The 25,282-nt window shown below is 44.3% G+C and overlaps 1 protein-coding gene across 3 annotated transcripts in view; it reads left to right on the top strand.

Annotated features, from left to right (window-relative positions):
* jarid2b (jumonji, AT rich interactive domain 2b) overlaps positions 1–25,282 on the top strand; it is a 135,162-nt gene that overhangs the window by 14,926 nt on the left and 94,954 nt on the right. Inside the window, exon 2 of one of the 3 annotated variants that reach the window (XM_037794400.1) lies at positions 1,010–1,228. In XM_037794400.1, the coding sequence (XP_037650328.1) occupies positions 1,184–1,228 (45 nt within the window). In that variant the 5' untranslated portion in view covers positions 1,010–1,183. Of the gene's footprint in view, positions 1–434; positions 1,229–25,282 lie in introns of those variants that run through there. The other 2 variants (XM_037794401.1, XM_037794399.1) reach the window with 2 other exon arrangements.

The following is a 25,282-nucleotide window of genomic DNA, read 5'->3' as shown; positions in this document are numbered from 1 at the left end:
TCTGGAGGAGCTGCAGCAGTTATTTCTGCACAAACGGTCCACTGTACATTCACTAGATATTCTCAGAGCTAAACTAACTCTTCTGCAGTGTGGAGTGAGCGCGCGTTCACGTCTAGAGGCGGAGCGAGACAGCGAGAACGCGCGCGCTGTGTGAGTGAAGGCAAGGAGGCAGAGGAGCAGAAGCACGCATGGGATCCCGACCTGATACATTTATACGCTTAAAAATTTACAAACAGTCCCTTTAATATATACATATATTTTTCCTTTTTTAAAATGTTTTTTTTGAATTTTTCCTTCCTTTTCCTCATAATAAAATAAAAATAAAATATGGTTAAAACAAAATGGAGAAAAAAAATAAATTAAAGAAAGAAAAAACTAAATAAATAAAAATAAATGCAGTATAGAGGATGTATATAGAGGACAGTGTGGTATATATAGTGCTGAGTGTGTTGGGGGCTGTCTCATTGGGAGTTTGAAGTTACCGCTGAGTGCTGAAGGACGTGATAGGCTGCTGGTCGCCGAGGCTGAGGAAGAAAGAAGCCCAGCTCAGTCAGTCAGCAGAGCAGTGCCGCTGGAGGAGGAGAAGAAGAGCTCTCTCTCGTCGACTTGCAGGGCTCCAGCTTAAAAAACACACACAAAAAAAAGGACGTGACACCTTTTTATTTTTAATTTCTATTTATTACTTTGTGCGTCACCTTTGAACAAGATGTAACTCGTCAACCTCCAAGTATATTCATGCATTTGCAAAGAGCCGGGAGCGAGTGCGCAGAGACGAGACGAAGAGAGCTGTTTCTGGCGAATGGAACTTATTGTTGTGCGTTTGTTTTGACTATGAGCGAGTTTGGCTCCAGTGCGTCTCTGTGCGTCGTCGACCCTTGACTGCTTCTGGGATTTTCTATCATCCGACTAGTTTAAAGGGGGGAAACGCCGACGGGAAGGATTCTGCAAAGCCAGCAAGCTTTTCCTCTCCACACACACACAGCGAGCGAGAGAAGAGAAAGAGAGAGAGAGAGAGAGAGAGAGAGCTGGGGATTTAAATCGTCATTTTGCTTGGTGGTGTTGCTGCTGCTGCTGCTCGTCGGTGCTCCTGCTCCAGGAGGAGAGGCGAGGAGAGGCAAAAGAAAAGAAACCCATGTGGCCATTCTCTCTATAGCCAAACATTTTTCTTTTTTGGGATTGCATAATGAGCAAGGAAAGACCCAAGAGGAATATCATTCAAAAGAAATACGTAAGTACACATTTTTAATAAATTCAAGTTGATGAATAAACTTTCATTCCAGGAGTGTGTGAAGGTTACCATAGGGGCACTTTGTTGTGCACTATTTGGGTCAAACATCCCTATAATAAGGCGAGGAGTTCTACCTCAACGTGTTAGCAATTACATGATTTTTTTTTTTTTTTATTTAAAGAGACAGCAATGTTTATTCAATGTCTGTGTTGCAGCGTTTCTTCGACATCATTCTGAACATTGGGTGCCTTTTTGAGAGAAAGAAGGAAGGGCTCGTTTGTACGCGTGATGTGATGATGTGCGCATGCATGTCTGATAAAAGCTATAAAAAAGGGGTCGCAATTTAAAAAAAAAAAAAAAGACTTGGCAAAGTGTTGTCAGGAAAAAAACGCTTTTGTTCGCGCCCCATTTCTCTCCTATATTCAGAGCCGTGAAGACAACGAGCCTTGTCGGCCATGGCTCAGCTATATTCCGGCTTCCATTTCGTCCCATGCTGAGCATTTCACCTCCGCTTTAAACTGGAGAATATATATATATATACATGTAAAAAACCTTTCTTTCCGCACGGAGCTGTACGTGCATGTTTAAAGGTAGCATTGTGTGTGTGCTGGACATGTTTCGCTGGACTGTTGTGGCTCTTTAATTTCCTCCATAAAGAGTGAGCAGGAGGAGGAAAAGAGGGTCATGCAATTCAGCATATTCGTGCAATTTCCAACACTTGAAAACGGTTGCTCTGGGTTTGTTGTTATGCGGTTTTTTCTTTTGCTATTAAGTGCCACTATATAATAATGCATCCAGCAGGGTTGTCTGTTATTCTGCAGGTCTCAGTGTGACCTCTGTGAACGAGCACATAGATATATATATATATATTGCAGCATTTTTTGCAACACTACTGGGGATTAGCTTACAAGCGTTTGGGTCTCCACAGCTACACATTAAAACCTGCACATTTGACATGGTCGACAAAACGACACAGTGTTTTGAAAAGAGGCTGTGTTCAGTCGCATTGCAGGGGCTCATCATGTATGAAGCGATACCAAGAAGAAGAAGAAGAAGAAGCAACCATTTTCTTTCTGCAAGTAACACACTGCAAGTGGATTTATGGTGGGGAAGGGGGCTGCGAAATGAAACGGTTTCATATTGTCGTTTTTTGTTAGTCTGTCCGTGAATGCAACAAAGACGTTTAATGTTGCAGAAGAAGTCGTAGTGTGAATGTGCTCAGACTAAAGTATCGTTTTTCATGACTCGCTTGCTGACTGACTGACTGACCAGGGCCTCTCTGCATACATGTGTCTGTCTGGGAAGTTTGTTGCACTTCTTTTGGTGTATTTATAGATTGTGAATTATCATTATGAGACCCCCCGTGTTGCGTTTAAGTGCTCAACATATCATCATATCTGCCTAAATGCTCTGAAAGCTGCACAGCTACACAACACCCCCCCCATCCCCAACATCCCCACCCCCCATCATCATCATCATCATCCAAACAACACGTGGAGTGGCTTTAAAAAGTGTTTTTCTCCTGCAGACATGTTGTTGCTGATTTCTTTTTTTTTTTTAATTTTGGACATTTATTTTTGTGCTGTAAGAAATTATTGCTGAGCAACAGGTTTGCAGGAGCAAAACAAACAATTAGACTAAATATAAAGAGGTTTGTTTCCATGCATTCTTGCTCGGATCTTAATTTAACCTGGGTGGTTTTTCCATTTCCTCTAAATAAGTATAGATAATTAAATACATTTCGTGTGTAATCAATTAATGCATAGTCTGAATACTACTAAAAATAATGGTCTTTTCTTAAGAACTTTTTTCCAAGTATCCACGTGGTTTCTATCTTATTACATGTGCTGCTAAAAATGTGAACAAATATATACATAATGTAAAATTCATCTCATCAAGCTTTTAATAGACCACCTTTGAATTGGTTTCTACGATCCAGCCCACTGTCGTCTGATTGAAGAGTTAAAAAAAATCCCCTCTCTCCAAAATGATGTCATTCTAACACATCTGTATGTCTCCTTATGACCCACATACATTTCTGTTACGTCATCGCCAGTAAGAAAATGTGCTGAAATGTATGGGCATCTACATTTTTTATTTGTTGAAAAGCAGCACAAATATGAGTCATCCCAAAGAAGACGGACAGATGTTTTGAAATGACTGAAGAAGTCAATCTATCTAGCTCTTGTGTGTGACATTTGTACTAGATTTTAACATCCCATAGTGTCCTTTGTCACAGTCAGAGTTGACTCATTACAATGACTTTACCCTTCCACTGACCCAAATAGTTTCAGTTACATTAACTTAACCATATTTTACTTTCCATTGGTTAAAAAGAAAAGTGGGTTTATTATTGCAAAGAAAACTTTGATTTAGTGAACTTGTTTATAAGTCTCCCTCTGAATTGAGGAAACAGGATGCGCCCCAGAAATGATGACTAACTGAAACAAAAGTCCCCACTTAAAATTGAGCCAGACAACTATATCCAACACTGTCTCATTCTCTAAAATTGGATTATTTTTTTTAAAATGTGGTCTATTCATAGCTAACTATTCATAAGAGTTTCGGGGTTGGAGTGGAAACGGTTTGTCTGTGTGCCCGACTGCAGGATGCATGTTTCTGTCCTGTATGTGTGCACATGTGTGTCACATCTGTCATGTGTTTTCAGCAGCTGCAGTTGATGCATAAAGTCTGGCCCGGACCAAATAAGGCTTGCAAATGTGCATTTTCTACGACAACCTGGAGGAGTCCAGATCCCCGAGCCTCCCTCCAGGCTTTGAGACAGGACTCCTGGCCCTTACTGATCCCCTCCCCCCTCTCATACCCCCCCTTAATTAGCGTAAGACAATTATACATGCTTGGCTTAACCATTTCCCCTGAAACATGAGTGCGAGTTGTTCCCCCTCCACCGCCACCCCCTACACCCAACAAACACCCACTATATATGGATGATATTAAAATTCATCAGTCATAAAATGATTGAGAAAAAAGGGTGATGAGTCCCTTTTAATAAAAGCAAACAAGGCAATTACCATTTTCCACTAGAATTTATAGCCGCCGATGTGAACGCAACCAAAAAGAAAAGCCAAATTGCCCTGTCAGGTTTTCTTTTTCCAAAGATGCTTTGTCACTAATGTCAGGCGAAGTGATGCCGCAGGAGCAACCGAGCACACTTTCTCTCTGTTCTCCCAGTTCAAATTATTTAAAAAAGCTTTTATATTTGTAATTTGTTGGTGCCTTTCAAGCCAGCGGTTGAGGGTCGGTGCTGTGTAATGACTGAGGCAGCAAGCGCTAATGTGCGGCAGTGTTGTTCTACCTAACGAAACATGACACACACTGTGTGTGTGTTTGTGAATGCGTGTAAGCGAGGATAGCAGGAGAGCGCGGCAGAGTGCAGCTCAGTGCAGCCAGGGCCATTTTGTGCAGAGTCGGCTCTTCCTGTAGGCCCCAGCTGGGGCTAGGCCTCTGATTCAAAGGTTGTGTGTGTGTGTGTGAGTGCGTGTTTGTGTGTGTGTGTGGGACAAGCACAGCTGCTGCAGGGGCCTTTACAAATGTAAAGAGGCTGTCAGTGTTTGTTTCATCAGGCGCACAACTGATGAGGGCCAAGTTGGAAATCCATTGCACTGCTAGTGTGTGTGCGTCGAGCGTGCACAAAAAGAGGAAACAAAAATAGAGAGCGGTGGCAGAGAGGGGAGTGCAAAGGCACAGACTCTCACCCCCCCTCCTCTTCCTCTCTTTATCTCCCCCTCTCCCTGTCTCTCCGTCTCTGTCTCGCTCTCTCTCTCTCTCTCGTTCTTGGCCTGTCCAAATGAAATGTGGGCCTCATGTCGGACCATGAAGAGAGGGTCACGGGGTTGTTTTTTCACCGTGCCTGAGCCTCAATGCGCTTCATTTAACCTTATGTTTCAATGCAAATTCTTCTTTCATAAGCTCCCCTCTCCTCACGTGTGCAACATGGCAGGGTTCACTTTGCAACCTCCCCGTCACTATGGCGACCAGGGGCAAACCAAAGTGTACTGTGGCTAAAGCAGCGTTTTACGGCCTGTTTATTTGACTACGCTCACTATGGATACGCTCCACGTGGCACCTGTGAACGGCGCTACGGTGAAAGATAAAAGTGCTTTCCATATGTGCTCATTTTGTCAGCCTCGCTTTTAGACAAGACAGTTTTTCTATGGATGTATGCAGAATGTAAAGATGAGAGTTTGAAACTAGCAGGATGTCTGTTTTATTTTTATTTTTATTCACCAATGGGGGGAAAATCAAAGCAGGGCTACTTTGATTACGTTGCCAAACTGTATCAGCGTGGCATAAAAGTAACTGCCAAGAATATAAAAAGTCTTCATGAGGATTGCCAGCAATTCACACACAATGGAAAACAACTGAAACGAACCAGGCGTTTGTGTCTGTAGACAAAACATAATAAGAAAACACACATCACCAGACGTGTTTAGCAGCCGTATTTCTTTGTGTTTCAGTGACAAATAATTTTCAAATGTCAGGTAATCGAACACTGCCAGGCCTCAGTTCACATGTCCCCCCCCAACATCAACAGTTTTGTGTTAAAGCAGAGAGGAAGCCGTCCTTCCCACGCTGCGGGCCCAGCCTCACATCCCTTTGGCCCCATCTCTCCCCTCACTGGGCCGGCCGACTCGATGAGCACTGCCAGAAAAAAATCTGGGAGTGAAGTTGCCTCATTTAATTCAGCCTTATTTATTTACGTATTTATTAAGTTTGTGCTGAAATGAAGAGAAGGGAGCCCTTTTTTTCCCCCCCTCTTAGATAAAGGCCTGCGTTGCCAACGGAGAGTTTACTGCATCATTACAGGCTCTCCGTGAGCTGCCGGCTTCAATTTGGACCGCCGATGGATGTTCGGCGGCCAAATGCATCACCACCACTCAGCTATTTTCCTCTGACACAAACACACACGCACGCTCTCTCCCTGTTTACCCTTTAATCTCCCTGTCTTTTTCTTCTTCTCTTGTCAGTTTTCTACAGCATTATGTCACACATACACACACACACACATGGCACAAACTCCTGTTATGCAATATGACCTTTTCTCTTATCAGCTGTTGGCATTGAGCACAATCTCTTGCTCTTTGCTGGCACACAGGCAAAGGTCTGTGGGTGTACACCTGCAGTCAGTAGGTGAGATAAACCGGTTTTAAGGCCAACCAAGGTGTCTCGTGGATTTCAGCAGCGTAGGCCATTTTCTCGGAGTAATCGCGCAAAACTGGGCGTGACTTGTCTTTGTTAGACTGTTTGTTTCTGTCGTAAGCAAGTGTGGGTCTGTGTAGGTGTGTTTTTGAAGCATATGCTCCAATAGTTGGACACGGTGCAGTTGTGGACAGCCAGTGCAAGTGTGTGTGTGTGTCACGTACACCACGTGCGTTCTCTGCGTGCGCGTCTTCATTCTGCCGAGTGATTTATATCCTCCTGCTCCTGTGGGTTTGGATGGAGATGGGGTGGGGGAGAGTGAGACAGCTGGTCAGGCCCTGAGAGGCTCGCTGTGTGTGTGTGTGTATGTGAACACACATGCTCGCTCATGCGTTTGTGTGTGCATGTGTGTGTGTGTGTGTGTGTGAATGAGTGAGTGGTTGCCACAGCTTATCCGTTCAGGATCCCTATGAAGCTGAATCAACACTTTAGCTTTGTCTTTGGTTTGGCCTTGCGGGCTTTGTGGGGTCCATGAAGGACGTTCAGCAGCAATAGTTGAATGAAAAGAAAACAATAGACCCGGTTGTTTTTATGCACAATAATCTCTCCTTCAAGCATTGTCATTATTTTTTTCTTTTTTTGAAAATGAAATAATACAAAATAATCCAACAAATCTTCAGGTGCCTTTTTTTGCCTCTAGTTCAAATGTCCTCCTCGTCCCGGGCTTCCCTTTTTAAGCTCTGTAAAGCTGAAATAGGAGGCATTAACTTGTTTTTTCATCCACTTTTTGAATCACCCAGCTATTGTAGCTTAGTCTGGCATCAGCTTTTAATGACCATTATGTGCATCTCTCAGACAACCTTTTGACCGATCTCTGCTCGCCCTCTCTCTCCCCGCTCTTCATCTCGGCTACATCAGTTTAATAAACACTCCTTACATTTTCATCCCGTGGTCAATCCCATCTGATCCCCTATTGTGACACCGTCGTCTTTACACATCCAGTGAATTAAGCCTCGAGGGATGAAGCAACAGAGCGAGGGCTCAGTCGGTATCGATCCTCTGTTACTCCTTCTCCTTCTGCCCGGGATACCGGTTTCATTATCAAAGATACGACTCTGTAGACAACATCATAAAATGACTGTGATACTGAGATTACTTCATTCTGAAGCTTAAGAAAATGCTTTACGCTGACTTATCATATTTTCTGGGAAGATAGCTTGTTGTACGGTGTCATCAGATTTCAGTCGGGAATCCTGTTGAGGTTTACATTCAACAACTGTTTACGTCATGTATTACGGCCTCGCAAGCTTCCTACGAAGTGCAGCAATCTATGAATCATTCTTTTTTTTTATGATGGAACAGTTTTTTTCAAGCCACTGGCCACTTTATTCAGGTCCTCTCTGGCAACATGCTGCCATGGCCCGATAAATCACTCTCTCATTTAATCTCTCATGACGTATTTTCCCATGATAACTTAAAAAAAAATAAAAAATTAGGGCTGTCAATCGATTCAAATATTTAATCGCAAATTAATCATACATTTTTTTATCTGTTCAAAATGTACCTTAAAGGGAGATTTGTCAAGTATTTAATACTCAACATGGGAGTGGTATACAAATGTATGTATATATTTATAATTGGAAATAAATTAACAACACAAAACAATGATGAATAGTGTCCAGAAACCCTCACAGGTACTGCATTTAGCATAAAAAATATGCTCAAATCATAAAATGGCAAACTCAAGTCCAACAACAACAACAGCTGTCAGTGTGCTGACTTGACTATGACTTGCCCCAAACTGCATGTGATTATCATAAAGTTGGCATGTCCTTTTAAAGGGGAGACTTGTGGGTACCCATAGAACCCATTGTCATTCACATATCTTGAGGTCAAAGGTCAAAAGGCCCCTTTTGAAAATGGCCATTCCAGTTTTTCCTCCCCAAAATTTAGCGCAAGTTTTGAGCATTATTCAACCTTCTTCGTGGCAAGCTAGTATGACCTGGTTGGTACCAATGGATTCTTTAGGTTTTCTAGTTTCATATGATGCCATTATCTTCACTCCAGCTTTAAAATGAGCACGGTAAAACCCCCAGTAGATCAATTGCATTAAAGAAATTAGTGACGTTAAAACGAATTTGTGTTAATGCATTATTATCGCGTTGACTTTGACATCCCTAAAAAAATATTTGACTATCATTATCCCTCTTTTTAATGATGGTCATTTGTGGCTCTCCAACACGCATGGCTAGTCGTGGAACGGTGACCTCCCTTGTGTGAAAGAGCTCTCGAATGCAACCCTTTTTTCACCAAGCGTTTGGCCCCTTGCGAGGGAGACCTTAATTCAGGATGGCACCCCCCCCTCCTCCTCTCCTCCATCCCCCCAACCAGAGGAGTAATGAGCCAGTGGAGCAAAGTGACCACTGTTGCTGCCTAATCTCTACTTTTCAGCCCTCGCTGAAAGATTAAAAATAAAGTAGATGTGGTGAAGGTGGCGTGGTGTAAAGAGGTTTTTTATACAAAGTTTATTGATTCAAGGCTGAAAAGTAGTTGTATATATGTTGTGGTTTATGACTGATTTAGAGGAAAATGACTGGTTACAGAAAAGGTGCTAACTGCATCTGGCCCTCGCTCAATTCCGCCCGCCAAACTGTATTTGGAGGACGGACAAGAAGAGCATGTTTTAATGCTGAAACATGGTTGGTGTATCAGTTGTCGGATGTGCTGCTGGTTACCGCGTCAGCTGCTCACATGTGAGAAAAACGGGAGGAGGTGTAGCGGTGGTGGAGGGCGGTAAGAGGCAGAATAAACGGTTTATTTGATTCGCAGGTCAATATATACACATTCTGTTTGCGTCTATCCCACACCCCACATCCTCCAACCGCCATGAGAAACGCATCACTTCCCCCCCCTCCCTTCCCTTTCCATCTTGTCTTGTAATAGAATACTGAGTGGATTTTTTCTCCGCTGCTCCACTCTATCTCTCTCACCTCCTCCCTCTCAACTCATTCGCTCTATTACTCAGCGCCGCTACAAAGAGAGGAAAGAGGCGTTGGGAGCTTTCTGTGGGATAGCGGCTGGAGAGAGGACGGAGGAAGAAGAAGGAGCGGGGGTATTTTCTCCTCGCCTAGCTGCGAAATTGCCTCGCGGTGGCAGAGGAGGAGGAGGAGGAGCCGGCGCACGATCGGCAGGATCTGCTCCGTCGTCTTTGCACTTTATGTGTGTTTGCATGTGACAATCATTTGCTTGAAAGATCAGACTGCTTAGCGACATGATTAGGTTGTTGGCGGTTTTGCAGCCGTCTCCTTCTCGGTCTCCCACTCCGTCGGCAACTCGCATTCTTCCCCTCCGTTTTTGTTTTGATTTTGTCTGCCAAAGGAAACTTTGGAATCCTCTCCCCAGTTTGATTTTACACAGCTGTGTGAATTAACCCCCTCCAACACCACCCGGCCAGACACACACACACACACACACACACACACACACCCCAACATACTAACATGCATGCACACGCATAATCTGGCCCTCTGGGGTTGTCATTTTGCACTTTGTAAATCTTGTCCTGGCTGCAGTGCCTTTGCAAAAAAATGATTTAAAGAGCTGTTGGACACATTTTTAATGTCTTTGTTACCAAACATTTTACTGATAATAAATAGACTGCTGTAATATTCTGCTTAAATGTTTATTCTAATCTTGTTATGTGAAGCGCTTCGGGGGTGTCCTTGTTCTTATTCCTATAAATGAAAAGCCCTATGAAAAGCAGTATGAATAGACAAGAGTCAGTACAGCCGTATTGATTTTTCTTCTTTTTTTTGCCTATTGATTTTTTTTTTTTTACGAGCGATAGGTGCTTTTTAAGTTTCTCCACAGAGCGCAGCAGAGTGCGAGTCAAAGGTATTGTTCCCCCCGTTTTTAACCTCTGCTCAATAGATGAGGGCTTTTATAATTCTCCTGGCTGCGTGATTTCCTCCAGGCCTCACAGCAGGGAGCTAGAGTGCATGGTACACTGAGGGAAGGGCGCCAGAGTCTGGGCTGAATGTCTGGCCAGCCTCCCCTGGCCCTGGATCAAACATCACAAGGCCTGAGGGGGGGGGGGGGGAGGAAGGAGAGGGAGGAGGAGGAGAGGGCCAGCCCTGGAAATCACAACCTGTGATCGTCAAGGAGATGAAAATCCAAGAGGATAGAAATAATCAAATTAGGCACCATCTCAAGTGGAATATCCACAGTGACGGCAAGGCCTCTCCGTCAAAATCGCTCTCTGTGCAAAAACGCGGCTCCTGAAAAAAGCACATGCTCATCACAAAGGCTGACGTCGTCGTTTTTAGATGTAATTGTTTGCGAATGAGGAAAGGAAATGAGGTAACCACCGGTTGATTCCGAGTCTGTCTGCCGTAGATGCAGGCTCACTTTCACACATTTGAAATGAGTAACGCAGGTGTTGGTTGGTTAGCAGTTAAGATAAAATCGAAACAAACTCTGGGTAAACACAATGTGTAAGCCAACTAGCAGGAAGTTACCATGGTGACTGGAGAGTTTACCCCCCTCAACTCTCTTCTCTTTGCCTCTGTTGTGTATGGTGGGGGTGGGGGGTGGGCATGTGTGATTGGGGGGACTTATACCTCCCACCCCCAGGTTTCTATAGAAACTGACGTGCTGACAAGGTTTCTGAGCAAGTCAATCTACATCTCCTCCTTGTTGTTTCAGAACTAGCTCACTCACGAGGGTGTGGAACTAGATGAAGAGCGAAGTTAGATTGTTGTTGGAGCATCTGGTTCCTGGCTGCGTTCTGGGGAAGTTACTAGATCGGTCTCGCAATAATGTGAGTCAGAGAAATTAAGTGAGACAGTGAAACTGAGAAAATACATTTGAGAAGGGAAATTTTTATGTGAAAAAGTTGGTATGCAGTGTGTGTTATTTCTATAGAAATTTACAAAATTTGAGAATTTCATTTCTTCCATTGCCTCTAAGCACACGCTAAAGCTGAAAAGAAAAAGAGAAATAAAACTAAACGCATCATTGCTAATACTGTTCCTTATTTAGTCATCTGGGCTTCTCGTATTACCCAGCTATTGTGACGTCTATTCAGTAAATTGCAGTAGTCATAAGAAAATATTTGACGTTTCCTGACAGTAGATCAGTTATTTTACCTTTTATCGACAGTCATTTTCATTTTGAACAAACACCCCCACCATTCAGTCACAGAAATCAGTGTGGAATTTCATATTACTCATACCATTCAGTCCTATATGACAGTTGTTTTTAATTCCGGTTGTAGTTCCTGAGGTGGAGAAGTGGTACATGAATTCATCATACGTCTTATTCATGCACAGAATAACAAGTAAATCAACAAAACACACAAAAATGACAAAAGAAGTGAGCAGTAGCAGGTATAGATCTACTATATTATGGCAGTGCAGTGTAGTTTCATCATAATGATCGATCATAGTAATGCGTTTTAAAGTCTGTAATGCAGTAGCTGTATTTACCACAACAGCTGTGACTTGCATCTTTATGTGGAACCACAGAGTTGAGTCGGACCGTCTTGTGCATGTCACAAAAAAACATTTTTGCACTCACCCTTAGTGGTATCCAGCTGTGCAGACTGTTTCTTTGGGACTGTGTCTTTCCACTGAAGAAATAGTCACAAACAAAATTGTCCATAGCATATCTGAAGATTATTCAGAGTAACAGGGACACTAGGGCTGTCAAAATTGGCCTATTTATTCATCTGTTTTTGCGCATTATGTCCATGAAACAGTGTCCTAACTGGCCACGAGCGATGCAGCACTGCTCAGCGCGGTGCGCCGTTTTGAGCTGGACTTTTATTTGGACGCGCTGTTTCTATTTATTCCTGCCGCTCGCTTTGAAAGTGCCGCAACGGACGAGGAACAGCTGATTGGTGAAGTTGAAATGAGGAGTTATCAATACGATACCTCCTCATTTCACTACAAAAACCTCAATAAGCTGCAGCTGGCTGGAGGGAGTTCCTACTTGCTATTGGCTATATTGGCATTTCCAGTAAATATCATAATATAAAACGTGTGTTTTTTCTGTTTAAAAAGTACAAACGTCTGACGACTGCAAGTACTACTCACCCATCCTTTTAAGTGGTTATGTCTCCTGTCTGATCTGGAACTCAGCTGATGGGTACATGGTTTGTTTACAAGACGTAATGGATATTAATTTTCATATTTGAATGTTGTTTTTTTTACTATTCGAATATACAGTATATATTTGATTTTAAAATATTTGTTAAAAAGTTTTCATTCCCCTCTTTTTTATTGGGGTGGCAACAGAAATGTCAGAGACAAATATCTCAAAACCTCAGCACATAAAACCGAAATTGTTTTCAGGAGTAGATAACACTATGGGTGTGTAATATGCTTTTTTTTGTGATTGACAGTACAAGTACAAAGAAGATAGAGAAATTTGGTTCCGAGTGAAATTGCAAGTGTTGCCAGGAAAAGGCACCAGCGGTGACATCAAGTGTTGGCCACAACCCGGGTGGGCTGCAAGTCTGATGACGAACTACAGCTTTGACTCAGAGGTTTATTGTGTAGTGTGATCAATCATTGATAACTAATGTAGGGCAAGTCTTTGACACACACTCCATATCTAACTCGATCTATTTGGTTTGTTCTGTCGACAACATCATTAAAGCATTTATATGAGTCAGACAGTAATTTATCCGGTAATGAAGTTATCTAGTTTGTAGATGACTACCGGATAGCCGAGTGACTCAAACCCATAATAAAACAAACCCACAACAGCTAAGTGTAAGTGCGCCAACAAAACAAAAAAAAAACTATACCTGCTCAGATGTGGCTTGGACATAAATTCATTTATTTCCTTTCCTATCCAGGCTCCCTTTGAGGTCCATTACCAGTGATAGAGTCTGCAGTACACGTGTGGGCGCCTCTCTCTCTCTCTCTCTCTCTCTCTCTCTCTCCTGTGGGTTGCTAGCTACACTGACGCCATCTAATCGCCCCTCATGCATCACCTTCATTCTTCATCCCCACTGTACCAACGCCATTATTCACCTCTTTCTCACACTCTCTTGCTTTCCACTCCACCTCCATCTACACCGCCCGCTCCATTGCTTTTGCACACAATCTTTCCTCTACCACGTCTCGCTGTGCTTCTACTCCCTGTTTTCCTGCCGTCTCTCACCTTCTCTCCGTCTCTGTCCCCTGTATTCTGTCGGTCTCGCCCCCCCCCCTTTCTCTGGGCCCCGCTAGGCCTCGGAGAATTTGCCTTTGTGTGCGATAGAGGATTGAGTGGAGCAAAGGGGTGGGGTGAGGTACGAGGGTTTTGTCCCAAGCTGTGAGGTGAAAATCATTTCTTAATTGCCTCTTGTCTTTTTTGTGCCAGCGGTTGTGCCAGGGAATGGACTCCCGGGCCTGAACTACAACTCCCCGAGCAGAGGAACTCCCTCGCCTAAGCCCTGGCTTTGTTTCATAACGTTCTCTGGCTACACTGTAATCTGCAGTCATACAGCAACGCACACACACACACACACACACACAAACACAGGCTTTAAAAAGGCTTAAGATGTTGGACACAGCAGAATACAGAGAAAATAGGCTTTGGATGTAGCACTATGAGGTCTAGGTGAATTGTAAATGAGCAGTTGTGCTGCATTGTAAATTGAGTGTACTTCAGTGTGAAGCGCAGTACGTGTCAGATGATGGTTCGTCTGGGATCCTGACTAACGTTTGTGAACAGGTCGAGCTGCTTTTGTCTTAGGGCTTTTTAATCCCACATATTTCACATTGTATTAGAAATGATATATTGTAGAACAGCAGCTTGGCTCTCGCCACAACTTCTCGCAGCTGTTCCAGCTCGAGTTTCTGCAGGCCTGTTTTGTAAGATAAAATGGTCTTATCATTTAAGGCTTCCCTAAGTGATTTCGCTTTTTTTTTCTGTGCGAACACGTGTAATCTGGTTTGAAATCTAGTTTTGGTGTGTTAAACATGGGATGTGGTAGTGCAAAGCTCGATTCATATCTAGATATCTCTCTGGCCAAAGCTCTTTTGGAAATTGAAGCCGAAGAGACACATTTTGCTTTAGTTCATAGATCCTCTGTGTGTCTTTTCCCATTTTCATACAGGAGATGAGAATATGATGCGTGTCTATAGACTGTGTGCGCTCAGCACATTAGACCCGTATGCATAGATCTTACGTCACAGGTTCATTTTTGGCTGGTACGGTTCAGAGACTGATCTGCACCAGCCCTGTCTCCTAAAAATGAAGTTCTCATACAACCAAAAGCGTTCTCAATTACGTGTTGGAAGTAAACGTATTTTGTCATGGATTACGTTTGTCTTGAACGCATCCCAAATATCCCGGACGGCCGCTGCGAGTGGCGTAGTACAAAGAGCGATGTGCAGAGCGCGTAACATAGTGTATCGAGCGACCGTTAACGAAAGTTACTTGGATTAATAATGTTATTGGTCTAATAACGAGACCGCTGTTCGTGTTCCACGTGAAGCTAAAAGTCACTTTTAAGCCAAACCGTGATGTTTTTTACTAAGCCTAATTAAGTACTTTGGTTCCGTTTTTTGTTTTGATACAATTTACAATGTTAATCACATGTTAAAAACTGCGATCGTACTCTGGGAGACAATACGTTTCCCTCCACACCTAATTTGCGAAGGCAGTTTAGTTGTATGGGAATGTAAATTTGTAGGAGACGGGGGTTGATCTGTAATCCAGGTCAGGAGGAAGGATGCAAAGCTGGTTTGGATTAATCGGTTGACCACGGAGACGGGTTGAACCAGTCGCGTCACCGTAACTGTGTCTGAAAGGGGTACTTGTGTGACCGTGGTCAGGCCTTTCCTGTCAACTGTCAGTGGAGGGGCTGTGGTGGCTTCCATTAACCACCACACTAACTGGTAATCTTATCTCCCTGACAATCTGAATTAGGCTCAGTCTGCTGCCGGTTAACCCTTCACAGGCCACAGCGCAAGCAGTTTTTCTTTGGTCCCCAGTGGCGCAACACTGTATGTTGAGAGGAAGTGTTGTCGTTTTGGGTTTGAACTTTGGCTCGTTGAAAAAGGCCCCAAACAGAGTCTGAGTGACGGGTGATATTCTGCACAGGATCAGTCTGTCATAGCTGTTCGGACATAGAAGGCGCTTATCTCTCCCTCGCCTCCTCCGTCTGTCAACTCATAAAGAGGATGTATGAATTTCGGAGCAGGCCAGTCGCTATTTGCATAGACACACAGCCCCCTGATGATCTCCATAAAATCCGTCTCCCACTCTCCCTCCCTCAGCCTGTCTCGCTCCCACTCCCCTTTAATTTCACTCGGCCGCAATATCCTACCCAGACCCTGATTGTTGTTTTCTGAGAGCTGGAGCGCTGTTGTTGTAACATAATCATTTAGTCTCCCTCCCGTGGTTCTGGCAAGCTGCACGCTGAAATCTATCCACTGCTCATTTTTTATGGGGAGCGAATTTGTTGCAGCTACTGCAACTGCTGCTGGATCACCTTTTTTTCTTTTTCTTTTTTTTTTACGCCGTATTTACTAGTGTAGATGGATATCTCGCCTGCGAAACATTTGAGAGATGACACATGTTCTATACACATTTAATATACCCCAGAGGTCATGCTCGTGAATTTGATTAGCACGGCTGAAATATGATGGTTGTGATATCGAGCGACTTGGCCCATATTGAATTTTTAATCTCGGTGTCGACTTCGGCTTACGTGACATGCCATTTCTCCTGATCAGTGTTGTTGGAACCGGAGCAGGAGAATTGTTTGGTGCCTCGTTGCGTTGAATTAGTGTAGTTCAACGTGACAAGTCAAGGGCTTGTTGTTAAGGTTAACACAGAACTCTCATTGTGGAAAATATAAGAGGCTGTTGAAGTGATTACAGGAGCTTTTTTTTTTTTTTTTTAAACTCGGGTCAGACTTGTTGACCCTGAATGAATGTCAGTTTAGCCTCATGACATATCATCTCGAGTGGAGCTAGTGGTGGTATCATGGGAAATGAAGCCATTCCCTCCTCTTGGTTGCACACAAATTCCCTTCAATTTTTTTTTATATTTGTCATGTTCCTGTGAATTTACAACTCACTAACCACATGTCATGAGAATTATAGCATGACGCTGAACTTATCCGTCAATCATCCTTCCACACAAACCATATAAACACACACACACAGCTCTAAATCTTTCATTCACTTGTCTTGTTATTGCATCTGTAGCACACGCTAAATCCCATTGATTACTCCCTTCACTTGTGTCACAAGCAGGCAGGGGTGTCATATGTGTGTGTAGGGGGGGGGGGACACCCTGATCGATTCAGGGGGCCCGGAGCTGCACAGGGGCCCTGCAACATGACAGGGATTAGATATTTATTGTTTCAGGCTCGGGAGTGAGCTTTTGACACTGGGCCCAGAATTCCTAGTGTGCCTGTGGCTGCAAGATCATGAGGATGTTTTAAATCCATTTTTTTCTTCAACCTCTGCTGCTGTAAAGAGGATTTTTTTTCAGATATTCATGCACACATTTTAATGTCCGCTACTTTTATTCCATCTTCCTACTTTTCCACTACTGTCTAAATTGCAGATCTCCAAGCGAGCGCCGTTTATCGTTCTCTCCTCCTCGTTAGTGCCGTAAAAAATATCTTTTTTTTCTCTTCGGCACACCAAATGATCTTGCGGGGGGGAATTGGATAAGTCTCTTGTAAAACGCGTCTATTGCTCGACAGCGAGTTTGCATATGATTTCCATAAACGAGGGTGTTGATGTGTGAATAACTTGTCAAATGGATTGATTTATGAAGGCAGCTATCACTCACTGGCAGAGTCTATTCCGAGCGTGCCCATCCTGACCCATCAGCGGCTGATTGAGTGACTGGCTGACTGATAACCAATGCAAGGTTATCGAGTTCTGTCTGCTTTCTTTTCAGGAGCGGACTGTTTTATTTTTATTGTCTCACGAGAGGAGAAAAGTTGCTCTCACACAAGACTTTGCTTATTGGGGAGGGGGGGAGAATGTTCTGCAGGGTGAGGAAGTGAATGGATATCCATTGACAGGCTGCAATTCCGTATTCCTTCTATATCTCTTTGTCCCCTTTTTTCTTCTCCTTTCGTGTATATCTCCCTAGCTGGTAGGTGTTATCAATGCAGCTATTGTCGGGGCTGAAAGAGCTGGGGGGCTCATGAGACCCCCTGACAATGGGCACATGCTTCCCCCTCTGTGGGCTTCCTGCGTTGTGTGTGTGTGTGTGTGTGTGTGTGTGTGCAATGGTTGGAGGTCTGCGATAAGGCCTTTTGTGTGTCAGGGAAGCACCTTTCTTCCTCTCCCATATTCACCTGTTTAAGCTGCAGGTGTTACGGCACAAACGGTTAAGATCAACCAGCTATGAAGCCGTGACCGTGGCGAAACCGCAACGCCATTCAAAAAGAAATGCACCCCAGCTGCATGGTAATGTTATACTGCGCTGATTAATCCAGAGACTTCATATATAAATATATCACATTCTGTCTGGAAACCACCTGAAACTCTGCATATAATCAGCTTCTAATGCACCCAAATATCTCATACTGAAACTCGTAGGCTGCTTTTCTGAAGTTATTCGAGGCAACTTTCCAACTCGTGTCCATTATCCAGCCCGTTTGCACAAAAAAGGCGTATGAATGACACGATAATGCGCAAGGCATTTAGCGTGCCATAAGAACGCCTTTCTTGCTTTTTGCGTAACATTTGTACGCCACGTTGTCTGTACTGACTCCAATGTAAACGCTAGTGACGTAGCGTAAAAAGTAAGAGACTTCTTATGACGGCTGGTTGGGGAGGTGAATGGGCCCAACAAGCACGCAACTTTTAACCAGGAGACCGGTGTTCAAGACCATGTCTTTTAGTGACGTTTGTGACATGTTCCCGTACGTATTTTACTTAGTTTACGTACTTCTTTCAAGCCCAACCATGACGTTTTTCCTAATCCTAACTGTGTGGTTTTGTTGCCTAAACCTAACCTAACGTTACCGTAGTTTTGTTGCGGACATACAAATGACAAAAAGCGACATACAAATGACATGGGAAATCAGGACTTCCTAAAGAAAAATGAAGTGTAACTTGTGTCCAGTTTGTTTCTGTGGTGAGGAATAGTAGAACTTTTGTGCTCGAGTTACCCAAAGTATGCCAGCGACTTGCTCTGTATTCATAGACTGTAATCCAAGACTTGCTTATCTTGACTGAATGGCAGTTGACTTAAGGCTGAACTATGTGCTGAAAAGACCGTTTACAACACAAGAATTAGATTTCAGCTTTCAGGTGTTCAGTAGTAACCCGCAAACAAACAACAAGTGGCCCCGGCAGAGGCCGAGACAAGGTTGTTAACGCTTGAAGCGCTTTGTGCTTGATATCATTCCAGAGATAAAGAAGAGGCATAGGCAGAGCTGCGGCCCTCCTATCAGTTTTTAAAAAAATATTTTTTTTGATATTTCTAAAAGGAATTGCTTTTAAGAAAGGGCAGCGGATAAAAAAGTATGTCAAGGTCGTGTTTGGTCAAAAGCAGTCTAAATGGAGATGTGGGAGAGCTGTCCACGGCAGCTGCGATGGAAAAAGGATCTCTCGCTGTCATGAGAGGATCATGGGACATGATTAAAGATGTGAGCTCACAAAATGCCAAAACTGACGGCATTCATGCCGGATAGCTGGAAGTTTAAAGGGCGCATGTGTGGTGATCATTTCTACTCTCGTTCTATTATTCTCACGCACAAACAAGATGGCTGCTCGAGGCTGTGGCTGGCTGTTAACACCTCTAGTCTACAGAAGGGGGCCTCTTTTTGTTGCCGTCTCCTCACCACAGGAAAGATACGGGGGCGAGGGGTGGGAGGCGGACTGTGAGGTTAGGAGCTCCCTCTTGATCTTAAACATTCACATCATGCGAACAGCGGTCTTTATTGCAGAGTTTATGTTGAGTGTGCCCGGTGTTTGCCTCGAATGACGGTAAAGAAGTAGGTCAGCGGAGAGACCCCGTTCAACCCGGAGCTGAGCGGCTTGTGCGAGTGCACGTGTATGTGTGTGTGCACATTATGCACTTGTGTGTGTGTGGGCATGTGTAGCATGGTGTGTAATTTGCTTCCTTCCGCCAGGAACCGGACTGACCTCCCCCGGCTTCCACAGCGTCAAGCAAGTGTGTGTGACGGCCGAAGCCCCGGCAGAGCTCTGTTCAATGTCGCTGCGAGCAACAGAGTCAGCAGTCGTATGCAGACTGACAGCCGAGCGAGCAAGGAAAGAGGGGACGGGGGGACGGTGGGGGGAGAGCACTATTTTTGAGTCGGAGCAGGAAAGATTCAGAGAAAGACAGAAGGGCACGAGAGGCAAGTAGAAGAAGAAGAAAAAGTAGAGAGGACAAAGTAAATGCTAGACGGGGCGAAATTCTCTCCGCCTCTCACGCTCACTCACTCATTTCACAGCACGCTGCTGTTGTTAGGGGATGGCTGAGCGGCTCCACCCCTCTCCCCCCCCAACGAGCCAATCCACTATCATATTCCTTCCCATCCTGCCGTCTGATTGGTGGGCTGTTTTAGCCAGTGGAATGAAATGGGATTGATGGGTAATCTGGGACCGGAGGTGGGGGGAGAGAGGGGGCAGGGGCTCGGGGGCAGGGGTAAGGTAAGACTTTACTCAGCCATTGGGCAAGGATAATACCATCATGGTAGTGCAATTACATTACAATATTCCAAATGTGCAGGATTTAATTTCCATATTCCTTTTTTTTTTTTTTTTTTCAGTCTTTAAAAGCACCACAATTGGCTCTGTAACTGTGGTCACATTTGGGACACTAACCCCTCTTTTACACACTTAATGTAACATGTATGTAACTCTGGCACACAGTATGGTCCAAACACTACCTCAGTGCCCTTCATGATTCCTCCCCCGCGGTCGCTAAGGTTGGAGGTTGACTGCCTCTCCTCACACACTCCTCCCCTTTAATACAGGAAGAGAAAGCCGGTAGGGAAATTTAATTTTAATCAGACATTTAATGAAAAATATCATCTCGCAAAAAAACATGGGACATCTGGAAGAGTTGGTGGAGTGTATATATAGATGGAGAGAGAGAGAACTTACTAATATGAGGGCCTTGGTAGACGGTAAAAGCCAGGGCTGCACTGTCTCCCCCCTCCTGGGTATTGTCATGGCTCTGAATGGGTAATGGGAAGTGAAACCAGAGCTGGAGATTGCTCCTTAATGGCTGCTGAGCTATGTCCTTGGGTGCATTGTACGCCAATGCGAGAGCTGTGTTTTGTTGAACTATGTTTGCATATTTAACAGAGAACAATAAAATGTATAGGCAAGCAAACAAGTTGCTCGCTTTATGTGTTGTATATAGATGTAAAAATATGGTTCAAATGCACAAGAAGCAGCTTTCTCAACTTGGGAAAATGTTCTCTAGATGCTGACTGAGATCCGTCTTCGTCAGTGTGTTGGTTGATTGAACGCACACTCAGTAAAGCTTCATGTTAACAACATGCTGTTAAATGTTAACACGCGGTGCACGTGGAGTTTTCCCTCGAGCGACTCTGAACATATTAAAAACGGTCCTCCGTTTTCTTTCTTTAGTGTGTACCTACCGACCACTAGCACCCTCTCTCCCTCGGCCTCTTTAAGCGTCCAAATGAATATAGATGAGCGAAGAGATCAGCACGTGTTTGAATCAATGGCCTGCCAAATACAATAAAAACCGCTGCTCGCTACCAGTCGCGTCAATAAAACATTGATTCGGAAATGCAGGCGTTTTGCTGAGGCTCTTTACTCCCACTTCCTCTAAGCGACTTCAGCTAAGGGAAACTTTGAATATGTCTTGGCTGTATTTGTTTTGGCTAACCTGCGTGGATTAAAGTTACATTGACAGCTAGTTGTTGTTTGTGTAAGGCTACCAAAAAGTGACACGGTGTCGTCTTTCACTTTCACAGAGTCATGTTCTATATGTTTCCAAGGTGAACTTATAGATAATGATGAAAACAATCCTTTACGTTGTGACTATTCTCATTTCCCGTTACCGTCACTCCTGTTCATACACATTTCTCATCATATCTGTATTATACTCGGTGCCCACACCCGTCACTCAGACTCAAAAACACATACACAATTAGCAGAAAATCCCCGTGTTTTGGGTAACTGGGAACAGATCAGAAGAAGCCGTGCATCATCTCGTCTCGCAAGGGAGTCTTTTTCTCTTCTTGTTTTCTTTCTGAAATGACTCGGTCGCCACAAACCACAAACTTTCACACCCCTGAAGCAGAGAAAGTGTGTGGTGTGTTTTTAAGCACGGTCCCATAAGAGCCAAGCACCGTCTCCCCGTCTTCAGCCAAAAACCCAGAGGAATTAAAAAGGGCGAGTCAACGGTCCAGCAACTCTGAATAAGCCCGGAGGATAAAGAGGCCCCAAGTTAATTATTCAAACCAGCGGGAGAGATGCCTGGCACGCAAACATGCACAGGGTCTCCCCAGGGATGGTGCACGGGCCTCCTGCTCGGCCTCCTGTGGTTTGGCCATGCAAAATACTTTGAATGGTAGTGTTGGAAACTGTGGTAAAAATACTTTAAGCATCAATACATGATGTCCTTAGACTAGGAGATTCAATTTGTCTTTCTGAATGTGTGTTTGCTCCCGTGTTTTCCAAGATGAACGGAAGTGCTACTGTATCTTTAACCTTTTGCACAAAACATTTATTTTCAGATAATGTGTCAAATCTTAGTCATCTTCTTTACACTTTCCCCTGCGCCACCTCCTCCTCCTCGGCTGCACTGACAGGAAGACTACCTGATTTCACAGGAGTTTCATTATGACACAACTGGCAAGAAAAGCCTCCATCACCAACAAACACACATCACACACACATACTTTCCAAAAAGCAGTCACATCCACGACCTCTTACGTTCAGCTCTCCGAACACGCGATTGCCATAAAATAGATTCCACGTAACTTTTGATTTGACCCCTCATTTGCACCCACTAAATTAGCTCCCCACAAAGTACAGTGCTGTACATTCACACTGTAGTTAGTAACAGAACCTGACATTTGCCCCAGTATGCTGCTACTGTCTTTGATCCCACTTATCCGTGCATAACAAAAGAGAAATGACACCACGCTGCGTCTATACAGCGAGCCGCATCATTACGTCTCATAGATGGTAATTTCAGCGAGCTCGTGTTTGTGTGTGCGAGACCAAGTGAGTGACAGCGTGCGTAGGTGTGCGCGCGAGCAGGGGAGTAGCGTTTGTTTGAAACGACGGGCCATATCTGCTCTCGCTGTGTACGCCTTCCCATCGACTTAGGGAGCTACTCACTTTGCTGGGAAAGTGGCGGATGTGACCCAGGCGGTAAATGGAGGTGTGGGAACAAGAGGGAGTGCAGTTAGTGTACACACGTAAATGCACCGACACATACTCCTCCATTGTGATGAGCAAAGCCGAGATGATGCGAAGAAGTACACTCACACATACTCCTCCATTGTGATGAGCTGTACTGATAAAATGCACAGCTCCGAGTCACACTGGAGAAGCTGGCGAGTGTGTGTAGGCTGTGTGTGTGTAGGCTGTGGTGAAATGCTTGTTTTCACAGTCAAAACAAGCCACCCAACTGGTACACTTAAGAGTATGACATCTTAGTTTGACAACTTTGAAGAGTTTGATAATACTGTAGGTCAACTGAATGATGTATTCTGTTGCATTCTAGTCCAAATTAGATTTTGACCCGGTTCCACAAAACCTTCAACTAACGATTATTTTCATCGTTGATTAATCTGTTGAAGATTTAGATTTTTTTCCATTAGAAATTAGTCAAACCAATTTATTGATTTTTAATCAAAAATGATCAATAGTTGTCGATTAATTTAATAGTTGACAACTAATCGATTAATTGTTACAGCTCTATTTCTAAGCAGGGTTTGAGTATGTAGTGTATTCACAGGAAAAGTGAGAAAATTAAAGGTGCTAAATACGGCGGCCCGCGGCTAATAGTGCCACCCGCTAAACGGGAAAACAATGTTAAAATTGCTCACAGATATAACAGTGTTTACCTGAGGCAGAACCGGAGGGCGGGTGCTATCAGCTGTAACCGCCGTATGAGAGCAGTGCAGAGCGGTGGCTGTGAGCTAGCCAATGGGGCAAGCTCGCAGGCGCTAAAAGAAAGCGCAGCCGGCTTGGCTATGTCACCAAAATGCGGAGAAGCTCGGATTACAACACACACACAGAGGGAGAGCGACTTCGTTCTCTGCTCAGGTAGACATTGCTCCTCTATATCTTTACATAGCAAATGGTTGTTTTCTGCTACATTAATGCTCTGAATATCGATTTTGGCACCTATGCATACTAAATTTGCTTTGGTTTTTGAGTGTGCTGTTGGTGGAAACTGTTGACCCAGAATGCAATGCACAAAGGGAATGAAAAAAATCGGCCACAGCTGGAGAACATCAAAACTGATATTGGACAGTGGAGAGACAGCTCCGGAAACATCTCGGCAAACAACAGATTAAGTAATAAATCTTTTGGAAAAGCATGTTGCTTTTTCTTTATGTTTAATTGGCAGCTGCATTAATTTCTTTGGATACTAACTGCCGAAACAGCATGATAGTTTATAGTGTGGATTCGGGACACGGCTCTTGTCCCCCCAGTCATGAGAGTGTATCTGTATCTGCTAGCCCTAGCACCACGTGTGGGTGGCTGGCTGGCTTACAATGGCTTCAGTGTACCGGCCTCTCTCCCCACTGAGTCCTCACTGTACTCCGCGCTCACACAGAGAATTCCTGGATCTTTCTGACAGGATACCATCCTCCCCCACTCTCCGACGCTTTAGTGGGAGAGAGAACCGGAATAGTGAGTGATGGAGAACAGGGGGGGAACCCTGACGATCGTAAAAAAAAATTCCTGAGTCTCCCACTTGGTGGTTGTATGGCGAAAACAAAAAAAACGCAGGTCTCCTGCGATTAGTATCATTCTGCAGAAACGCAGGGGGATTGATTGTGTGGGAAAACAATCTTGGGAAGTGGGAGAGATCTGAGGGAGCTTTTTATGTGTGCACGTGGTTTGCGTGGCTATCAGTAACACACTGTAAAGGCTAGCCTGAGTCAAATCAGCTTCCTCCACCACTTACTGGGGGGGTGGAGGACAAAATGGGACTTTTAATTCAGTGTGGAGTGATCTTTGCTTGGCGGTCGAGCTGCTGTCTGGCGTAGCTTGGCGAGCAGAGAAGGGAGAGGCGGAATGAGTGGTGGGCAAAGGGAGACAGAGGGGAGGAGGTTAGAGACAGGGAGCAGGTGTGAGGGAAGGGGAGAGAGAGAGGGAACAGATGTAGAGAGAGAGAGAGAGAAAGGGAATACGAGGGGAGGGAGAAAGAAAGAGATCAATGGCCTGTTCCCTAAATAACGGATGTTTGGGGCGGCAGCTCTCTGCCCTGTCTTCCGCTGTGAGCAGACACTGGCAGTTAACCTGTCTCCAGTGCACAGGAACACTTCTCACACACACATTTAAACACACACACACACTCCCCTATGGCCTCCCCTCTACTAATTCTGCTTCTTCTCCCAGTAGGTCTGGTTGGAGATCGTGTTAGCTCCAGACTCCCAGGCTGCTCCTGTGGTCAATAAATCCCCAGAGCCTCCTGGGAGTTGTGGTTTTTAGAGGGCCAGAGTCACAGTGCCCCTCCACCCCCACAACTCTCCCCCATTACACCCAACTCAGAGGGCGTGTAGAGTTCATACACAACCATAACACGGAGCTCAGTGTTACAATGTGTGTGAAATAGTTTATTAATGTGCCATCATTCTCTTTTTATTTCTCACCATCTTGTGAATATTCTCCATCTCTTCCTCCACACTGTCAGGTTTCTCAGGTCAAACCAAACGCTAGGCCTCAGGAATGCCAGGAATGACAGTGT

The sequence above is a fragment of the Sebastes umbrosus genome, chromosome 15, assembly GCF_015220745.1.
Source record: "Sebastes umbrosus isolate fSebUmb1 chromosome 15, fSebUmb1.pri, whole genome shotgun sequence".
NCBI lineage: Eukaryota > Metazoa > Chordata > Actinopteri > Perciformes > Sebastidae > Sebastes > Sebastes umbrosus.
The sequence above is the reverse complement of the archived record's forward strand: the minus strand, read 5'-3'. Positions and strand labels throughout refer to the sequence as shown.